Source organism: Sebastes umbrosus, chromosome 20 (assembly GCF_015220745.1).
Source record: "Sebastes umbrosus isolate fSebUmb1 chromosome 20, fSebUmb1.pri, whole genome shotgun sequence".
In the NCBI taxonomy this organism is placed as follows: Eukaryota; Metazoa; Chordata; class Actinopteri; order Perciformes; family Sebastidae; genus Sebastes; species Sebastes umbrosus.
Window position 1 is genome coordinate 7,292,953 of NC_051288.1, and position 10,523 is coordinate 7,303,475.

Sequence of the window (10,523 nt, forward strand, 5' to 3'; positions counted from 1 at the left end):
TCTTGATCTTATCCAGTACATTTTTAATACTTTTCCATACTGTTACTTAAGGGAGGTGAATAGGGGTAAAGGATTTAAATAATAAATATATCACCATGAAACTTCCCTACTAGATTACTTACGTTAAGGCAATTCTTTTTTTGTATTACAAGTTTTCTGTGTCACTGAGAATTTAATGTACACAGCGGATTTCAGACAGACGGGCAACTAAACTGGATCCACAACTTAAAAACAGAGCTTTTACAATGAAACATAACATTTCTAAAATTCTACCTGATATCTCAGTCTTTCTGTTTTTATTACATCATACAGGTGAGATGTTAAGGTATGACTACGGTAATGGAGTGGGGGTCGTCACTTGGGAATGTGTGCTGGTATGAGACCGGTTCTGTCATCTGCTCGGAGTCCAGAGCGTCGTACAGGATTGTCATTATTTGTCTTTTGACTCTGTTCCTCAGCGCCGGGTTTCGTATCCTCTTCAGTTCCATCGCGATAGTGACGCCGAAAGAGTCCTCGCAGTCTTTCTTTGGCTCTCTGCCCGTCTCCTGAATAACATCTAATAGGTGCTCCAACAGGGCCTGGTTCCGTCTCTCCTCGTCGCTCCTGTTTGGTGGTTTTGTCTGTTTTCTGGAGAGCTGAGGAAGAGGAGGAGGAGGAGGAGGAGGAGATGAAACGGAGGAGCTCTCGGTGGGTGACGGTGACGCCCCGCCGTCGAGCTCCTGGGACAGCGCCGTGTTCTCTGGCTCGCTGTCGCTGCTGTCCCACTCTGTCCTCAACATGTCTTTTATCGATTGGTTGAACTGTAACACAGATTACACGTATCTTAGAGCAGATGTATGGGCTTTTTTTTTTTTTTTAAACTGTAGACAAACACCAGTTATTATTTGGATGGTAACACTCACGTTGCCTTCAGAGGGACGATGGTTGATGTGTTTTTTGAGGAATTCACACGATCTCAGGATCCTCCTCTGCCTCGCTGTCATGGGTCTCATCTTCCTCCCGGAACACCGCGGTTTCACCAGTCGGGAATACTGAGTTCGTAGTGTTGTGGCCCTTATCTTTACTTCCTGAACTGCAAGCCACAAAAAAATCCGGTCACTTGACATGTTTTACATGCATCCACCCTCACATTAAACACTTAATTTTACAGGTCCGCAAATTTCATTGTAATTAGTTGATAATTAGCAAGTAACCTTTTTGAAATTTCTTTGGAATTACTGCCAAATTACCCCAATATTTCCCTCAAAATTGATCAAAAAGTACTTTATTAAAAACATAATTTAATAATTATGTGCTAAAATAGCATATATTCATTAAAATATAACAAATATGTTTAAAATATATAAATTAGGCTTGAGAAGCGTCTGTGCGCTGCTCTTCATCGGAGGTGCGAAACCAAAACTAATAGAAGACAGGGAAGAAAGCAGACAGGGAAATAAAGCATATCAATTACCTTTGTATTCTTTTCCTTGCTATTTATTACTGCTTATCGGGAAATAGCGGGATATAATTATTAAATAATGTTTATAATAGATATCAAATAATAATAATAATAAAAGTTCAGAGTCAAACAAGCCAAACAAAGTCATTTTTGATCAATTTTGAGGTAAATATTGGGGTAATTCCAAAGAAGTTTCAAATAGGTTACTTGCTTATTACCATGAAATTTGCTGACCTGTAAAATGAGCAGTGGCAGACAGGCACAGACAGGCGTAGACGGGCGCAGAACACACAGATATAAGATGGCTGAGCAGAGGTACATTTTTGGTGAGATTCAGTGAGTTGTTGCTTGAAATTAAAGATTTCCTGTAGCCTGTTGTCTGTGTTTTTCCATTTGGCGGAGGTACTGACGTGTATCGCTTGGCCTCCAAAGTAGTATCACTGTTGTATCACCCTGGACAGCTCTGCTTCATGCCAGGTATTGGCCTGGATTTGATCTCAGTGTCATTCTGCAGTGATGAAAATACACTACAAAAATACATTATTTGCTCGTTGTCTTTATATTATATTATGATTTTGGCAAATAAATCAGCAAATCTGAAAATGTTCTCATATTAGATGCCCCAAGTAGGCTAATTAGGAGACAAGGCAAAAGTGAGCACGGCTCACATACCCCAGCTCACTGCTTGACCCCTCCTAAAGTAGGGCCAAAGGTTTTGCCCTTTTGGAACTAATGGAATTAGACTATTGAGCACAATCTAGCTTGTTATCAGCTCACCTTCCTCCAGATAAAGTCAGTAGGGGACAAATATGGTCTGTCTTGTTGAGGCTCTCCAGGTTTTAATCACGTCAATACTTGCTTGTATTTCAACACCTGGACACTGTGTCCACGGTGCCGGGTGATAGTGTTTGATATTTCATTAATTGTACATGATTTGGGATTTGGGAACTAGCTGCAGACATGCTGCTTTGAACAGAGTCATGTGGAGGCGTGGCTGCGGTAGGATAACGGAGCACCAGCAGTCCTGGAACCAGCTGACCACGTGCCTCTTAACGGATCATGAATGCATAAAATAAATAAAAGTAGCGCCATGAATGCATCCAAATGTAACGGTGTAAAAGTAATGATTTTTCTCTAAAAATCTAGTCAAGTATGCTACATTAAAACTACTCAGACAAGTACAATTTACTCAAAAGTTACTTGAGTACATGTAACGGAGTAAATGTAACTCGTTACTACCCATCTTTGTCAACCCTAGCACCTTCCCGCAGGGGTTGTGTGGAGGTAGTTGTGTGTTTATTTGTGCTTTAGAACATAACTACCGTGAAACAATCAGAAAAAAAACTTTTTTATTTCTCTGATTCACTGCTTTGTTCACACTAACCCCGCTCCCTCTCTTCATTCACTCTATAGCTCGTCTTTCAAAAAAAAAAAAAATTATTTGCAGCCCTACACTATCAATCGTTTATATCTTTTTCTGATACAACCTTTCCCTCCACACATACAAAGAAGATGTACACAAGTCAGCACCTACCTGGAAGTTCCAAAGCGGTAGCGATTTCACTCCATTTCTTTTCCCTCTCCAGCCTGTCGGAATATCTGTCCGCCGAGTCATACAGACAGTCATGCTGCTGCCACAGTTCTACAAACTTGTCTTCCTTTTCCACAGACCAGGTGGTCCGAACTGCAGGAACACTCTCTGCAGGTGAGCTTGACCTGCCAGAGTCGGGGTCCAGGGGAATGGCCGGGATCTCTGGCTTGACGTCTTCACTGTCCTGTTGTGGGGTCAATATGTCTTTTGTTGATCGTTCGAACTGCAACACAGATCATGTGTAAGTTAGGTATCTGTATAGTCAGTGCATTGAATTTAAAAAAAATAAAATTATACAGGTTGGGGGGTTGTGTGTTTTTCCTGTTGGCCAAACAAATCTTAATGCTTTAAAAGGAAGAGTGTGTAGGATTTGGCAGCATCTAGTAAATGTGGTTGCAGATTGCAACCAACTGAGTACCCCTCCGCTCACTCCTCTCTTTCCAAGACTGCGGTAACGTGAGCTGCAGAGTGCAAAACCGTGGTAACGCCACACACACGGGAGAGGCTTCAGTTGGTTGCAATCTGCAACCACACATAACAGTAGCTGTGCGATGAGACACGTCACACATTTGTCATGTCTAATGGTTTGAGAATCTTCTATGAGACTCTTTTGCACTTTGATCTGACACACAACAACTCTTACGCATTGTGTTAATCTAACAAATCATTCAACCTGATAAACTTGTGTAACTACTGTTAAGGCTACATTTGAATAAGGGGGGCAGAAACTCCCACCTGGACAATCAGTGGCCACTTCTTGCAAATAGATATGTACATTTTTGTCACTTAGCTATTGTTTTTTATCCAAAGCATCTTACAATAAGTAAATGAAAGAAGCAAGAGACGATGTTCCAATTTAAGTCAACAAATACAGCAGTTCTCACCTTGATAGTATGATTGGAAGTGTTCTCCTTCCTCTTTGTGTGGGGCTCTAAAAACTGCAGCCGGGACAGGATCCACTGCTGCCTGCCAGTCTTCTGCGCTCCACCACTTTCTGGGGGGGCTAGTTTCTTGTACCGAGTGTACTGGGTCCGCAGAGAGTCCCACTTCTTCTTGAGCTCTTTCTCTGAAAGACAAAGCCACAAAGTTTTAGAAGCATTGTTCCTTGCTCTTGTTGACAATATTTTTAATATACACTCACCGGCCACTTTATTAGGCACACCTGTTCAATTGCTTGTTAACACAAATAGCTACTCAGCCAATTACATGGCAGCAACTCAATGCATTTAGGCATCTAGACGTGGTGAAGAAGACTTGCTGAAGTTCAAACCGAGCATCAGAATGGGGAAGAAAGGGGATGTAAGTGACTTTGAACGTGGCATGGTTGTTGGTGCCAGACGGGCTGGTCTGAGTATTTCAAAAACTGCTGATCTACTGGGATTTTCACGCACAACCATCTCTAGGGTTTACAGAGAATGGTCCGAACAAGAGAACATATCCAGTGAGCGGCAGTTGTGTGGACGAAAATGCCTTGTTGATGTCAGAGGTCAGAGGAGAATGGGCAGAGTGGTTCGAGATGATAGCAAGGCAACAGTAACTCAAATAACCACTCGTTACAACCAAGGTATGCAGAATACCATCTCTGAACGCACAACACGTCCAACCTTGAAGCAGATGGGCTACAGCAGCAGCAGAAGAACACCCGGTACTAGCACCGGCCACTTTATAAGGTACACCTTGTACCTTATAAAGCGGCCGGTGAGTGTATATACTTAATGACTAAGCTGTCATCCATGATGGAGAATGACTCCCACCCCATGCAGGACACCATCTCAGCACTGGAGAGCTCCTTCAGCGACAGGCTGCTCCACCCAAAGTGTGTGAAGGAGCGCTATCGCAGGACCTTCCTTCCTGCAGCTGTCAGACTACACAACCAGCACTGCTCCCAGTAGACCACTTACACACCAAAAACTGACAATAACCTGGTATTGTCAGGTGGAATTTCATTCATTCATTCATTCTCACTGTGCAATATCATTTTCCACTTGTGCAATTTTTTAATAGTCTGTTTATTGGCAGTACTATACATACTGCTCCTATTTTTATACTTCCTTCTATTTAAATTGTTTATATTTTGTTACACTTTGTTTAGCTCTAATAAAAGGACTAATAAAAGGAATATTTTTTTAAAGCATCTCTTTTCGGCGTTGCACTTTGTAGACGGTCCCTGACCACTCCGTCTCACAGCCGGCTGCACACATAGAGACCAATGTAATGTGTCCAGCTCGTTTTGATTAAAATGAGTCTACCTTACTATATTTACTGTGCGCTAGCAAGCAATAACAAAAACAGTTTGTGCTTCAGGGCTGAATGACTGAAGAGAAGATCTCACCTGATACATCCAGTCTGTGCTCGATCTCTCTCCACAGCTCAGTCTTCACCACTCGGTTGGCATAAAGTTTCTCTGAGACGTCGTAGAGAGGAGGTCTGTCCTCTATCATGTCGATCAGCTGGTCCTCAAACGCTTCACTCCAGACCGACATGTCCGGCGGTGTTCGTGACAAATACACCTTTATTATAATTAATGAAATGAAGATGAAAGATGAAGAAGGGCCTTCTTCTTCTTCTTCTTCTTCTGTGTGTTTGTGTCTGGTGTTTTGGTTTGCTTGCTTTGCTTTGCTTTCGTCACTTCCGTTTTATGAGTTTCCGGTTCCGCCTCCACCCTTCTTCTTCTTTTTTTTTTTATCGCCACTTACCTTTCCGGAGTATGTAGAGCAGGATCTAGTTTACCTTAGTCTGTCATTTATTTATTTTATTTATTTATTTATATAATATATTTAAATATAAATTAATTAAATATAAATAATATTATATATATAAATATATTGTAAAAATATGAATATAAATAATAAAATATAATTTAATTTATTTTTTTGTGATAAATGTTTTATTGGTATTTAAGCATGATTATATAGGGTGGGGTTACAAATTGATAGATCACCAATAGAGTAAAAGAAAATAATCACAAATGTCCATGTACTAATCAATACAAAATTGGCAAGCAGCTACAGAAAAAGAAAAGAAAAAAAATTATAATAAATAATAAATAATATTTATTTATATAAATAAATAAACAATCGATATTCTATTAAACAATGCTGTGTTTATGTAAATTTAAATTTACTTTTATTTGATTTTTTTAAGTTTATTAAGAAATCAATTCCCCCCCTCTATATTACAATGTACACATAGCCTGCTAGTGAATTTACTTCTCCCAATAGAAATAGTGTCCTCTTCAGTCTTGTGAAGGGCTCATTGCATGGGTGGAACAAAAGTACAAAATGCAAGTCTCACTCAAAAATAATCCAAGGCACACTGTAGTGTTTGAACAAAATTAAAATGCCTTCATTGACTGAATGAGCCCAATACACCTGAAGGATCCAAAGCAAAGAGCACCTGTATGTGATTACCACAGAGACCCAGCAGCGCTTCTACTCCATTGTCTTCAGAAATAGTCTTGTTTAAACCTGTGTGATCAAACCGTAACCCTCCTGAGACCCACAATAGATATGCTTTTGTCTTTTTTTTTTAGGGGGGTACAGGAGGTGTGTAGGGGGAGATAGCAGGTCAACAGTAGATGTCACATAGAAGTGGCGTACATCATCTGAAAGCTGGAAACCTGAAGATTAATTGGAGATGCAGCTCAGCACTGTGTGTCAAGTTGTTCTAGTCATTAATAAGAAATAAACATTAATTAATTAATTAATTAAAATTAATTGTAAAACATCTATTAGGGTTTAAAACATTAGTTGATACAATCTGTTACACAGATTTGATGCTAAATTGAACCTTTTTTTTTTTACCACTCAAGAAAAAAGATTATTACTGAATCTCAAGAACTGGAAATTGAAACTCACTGTGTATATGTGTGCAACATGCATACTGCTGCAAGGAGTGGACACTTGAACACTTGTAAAAGCAATACAATCTGCAATAGCCTTACAGTCATGTAACATATTAACTATGTTCTTTTTCACACTTACATGTGACCTTTTGCATGATTTGAAACCCCTCCAGTGTATTATTAAGTATTATATCACGCCCTAATTATTGTTGTATCGGTTTTAGTTGTGTTGGGAGCTATCTACATACATACAGTGTGTTGTCGGGACTATGGGTGCAAATGAACTGCTGAGCTAATAATGGGACACTTGCTGTTATTTCGATCATCTCAAGCCATCCAGCACTTTTAATATTGATAAACTGCTTGAGAATAATAGTGCTCCAAGCATGCCGAATTGTGATAGCTGTGATTTTCATGTTTAGCTAGATACACTGTAACTCTATAGCTGACCTTGTGAATAAAATGTTTTACTGCTCATATTTTGCTCCTGCAGCGTTTTCAAAAAAGGAATACTGAGTGACAGGATGTCATCATATACAAGGACAAGTTGTTAAAGAAGTTCCTCCATGAACCCAAATATTTACTTTCTTAGTCGAGGAGATTTGCATTATAAAAACTATCATCCTCCAGAGGAATGTGCTGTATGTGTTGTTGTGTTTTTAGCCTTTTCATCTCAAAAACAAGCTTTTTCAAATTTGTCCTTCAAAATGTTTCATCCTCAAAAGTTTATTTTTGTGAGGTAAAATGGATGAAAATCATACAGTTAAAAAGAAAATACTACAGCCTGGTTTCCACATCTCTTCTAATATTTTGGTGATCAAATTAACTTAGTTTCTTTGATGAGGCTGTAAAAACAGATAAATAAAAGACAATACAACTCAGGATCAACTACTCCTGCTGTTAATCAGTGATGAATGTAGCAGACATCTGAACTCAGGCGTTACACTCTGATGCTAAAATGATCCATAATCATATCATGCTGGAGAGCAGAAGTTTGGAACTGCTACATTTTTAGTACATTTTAAAATTAGTCATTTTATTATATTAAATGAGAAAACAAGAGAAGTCTCATAACAGATGCAAAGAAATAGGAGGCTTTCCACTAGAGCAAATATTTTTCTATTTCATGTTGTGATGTGCTACATTTTGTTGGTTCATAAAAAGTGGGACTATATGAAATATAAAATGTGCTCTAACTCTCATATGTATAGTTCAGTTTCTAAATGTATTGGAACTGTCAACCTAAGTATTTGAATTACTGAAGAGATCCTATTAATCTAACTTTTGTCTCTGGATATTTATTTATTTATTTGTTTATTTATTTGTTTATTTGTTTATTTATCTATCAATCAATCAAATCTTTTTTATATAGCACATTTCATACGACTGGTGTAGACTTAATGTGCTTGAAATAAAAAAAAAAACATGTAAAGATCATATATAACAAAAACATAAAATAAGAGCATTCATTTATTTATTTATCAATCAATCAATCAAATTTTATTTATACAGCACATTTCATATGACTAGTGTAGACTTAATGTGCTTGAAATCAAATCAAAAAACATGCAAAGATCATATACAGTAAAACAAAAACATAAAATAAGAGCATTCATTTATTTATGTATCTATTTATTTATTTATGTAGTGTTGTCTATATATTTTTTTCTTCTTCTTTTTGAGGTTATATTGTCATCTCATCATATAGCTGTGTTTGTTATGTGTATTTTGCCTGTATTAAATAATAATTATTTTAAAAAAGAAATAGCAGGCTTTGACTTTAAGTTCATACTGATGTAGATGGGTGAATACACATTATCATACTCTTTTTTTATTAATTTATGTCTTTTGCCTTGACAGCATGTTGAGATAGAGGTCTATTTACAAACTATAAGTCTTCATATTATTAAGTCTTGCCATATGATCTTGTCATTTTTAAAAAAGGGTCAGAATTAGCAAAATGCATCTGAGTCTGGATTATAAAGAAGAAGATTAGAAAATATCTATAATTCTAATGTCAAAGAAAAATTAATTTAATGACTTATCTCAATACCAGTATTCATCCAGCAGATGTCCCCACCACACAGCCACACCATGTCCACCCCTTCCTCACTGTCTCCAGGGGTCCTTCTATATGGGACTGATGCAGGGGGACAAGACACAGTTTCATTTTCCATATAATGTTGTCCGGAAGTTGTCTAAATTATAAATAACGCGTGAAGCAATTACTAGTTTCATTGTCACTTTTAATCACCCACCAGACAGACAGGTTAGTTCAGTTTAACAACAAAACATTTGAGTCCCTGCTAAAAAGTCCCCAGTGTGCGATTATTGGAGGGTCTGTCATAATAAAAACTTCTTGCCTTAATATTAAACTGTTTGAGGCAATGTCCATTGAGTTCATTTATCAATAACATTTTCTTGGGAATACTGATTTTGTGTATGTCTGTGTGACCCAGGCGTGGATTAAACAGCCATAAAACCGTGTAAAGTTAGTCATAATTAAGAAGACTCATATTATGCCATTATAGCGGAAGTCATGCATTGTGCCTTCGAAATAAAAGCATAAATAAGTGGAGGGGCAGAGCTACACAAAGTTTGTTGCTCAGTAGTTTCAGATATGTGCGGTAAAATGTCTTGTGGGTACAAAACTTGCGAACACTCAGTGGTAAAGGATATTCTAAACAAGCAAAAAGACAGATAATTAAATTTCTTTTTTTTCAAAGGTCTTTTTATTTATTGTCAATAATCAATAGAACAGTCACTATACAGGGAAAGTTAATTTTGTTTTTCTGAACGACACTCACCTGTGACACAACACATCAATCAATCAATCATACCTGACAACAACATACACACAGACAGCCACAGCTGGCCACAAAGGACCTAACTGATTCTCAATCATGGATACATACATTCAAATTGTAGAGAATACAACACAGGGAGAGTATCCACATATAAGTCATGAAATAATAATAAAAAGAAGAGAAAAAAATTAAAATATGTATACATATATATACATATATATATATATGTGTGTGTATGTGTATATAAATGTGTGTGTGTGTGTGTGTGTGTGTATATATACCTACATACATACACACACACACACACACACATATATACACGTACACACATATACATATACACACATAGACACATATACATATATATATATATATATATATATATATACATATACACATAGACACATATACATACAGTATATATATATATATATATATATATACACATACACATACACATACCTACATATACACACACATATATACACATATATACACGTATACACATATACATATATACACATACACATATATACATATACATACAGTATATATAAATATATAGATACACATACACATACACACACATATATACACATAAATACACATACACACGTACACACATACATATACACACATACACACATGCATATATATACATATACATATACATATATATACATACACATACGCATACATACACATACATACATACACACATATACATACATACATACATACATACATACATAGATATATATATTAAAAAATAATTCAATTTAATTGAAATATTTGTGGCAACCATGCCCACTAAGAGCTTTACTTTGAAAGTGACTAACG

At 37.0% G+C, this 10,523-nt stretch overlaps 1 protein-coding gene across 1 annotated transcript; it reads right to left on the bottom strand.

Annotated features, from left to right (window-relative positions):
* Positions 1-5,662, bottom strand: wu:fb74b10. The gene is made up of 5 exons (XM_037755234.1): positions 5,365-5,662; positions 3,917-4,098; positions 2,976-3,255; positions 903-1,072; positions 1-800 (listed from the first exon to the last, which is right to left on the bottom strand). The coding sequence occupies exons 1-5, from the start codon at positions 5,513-5,515 to the stop codon at positions 321-323; spliced, it is 1,263 nt and encodes a 420-aa protein (XP_037611162.1). The 5' UTR covers positions 5,516-5,662; the 3' UTR covers positions 1-320.
* Between the last annotated feature and the right edge of the window lie 4,861 nt (positions 5,663-10,523).

Coding starts and splice junctions, on each gene's coding strand:
- wu:fb74b10 (XM_037755234.1), bottom strand. CDS start 5,515: ATGTCGGTCTGGAGTGAAGCGTTTGAGGACCAGCTGATCGACATGATA. Junction 4,099..5,364: donor GCACAGACTGGATGTATCAG/GTGAGATCTTCT, acceptor TTTGTCTTTCAG/AGAAAGAGCTCAAGAAGAAG. Junction 1,073..2,975: donor TACCGCTTTGGAACTTCCAG/GTAGGTGCTGAC, acceptor TGTGGCTTGCAG/TTCAGGAAGTAAAGATAAGG.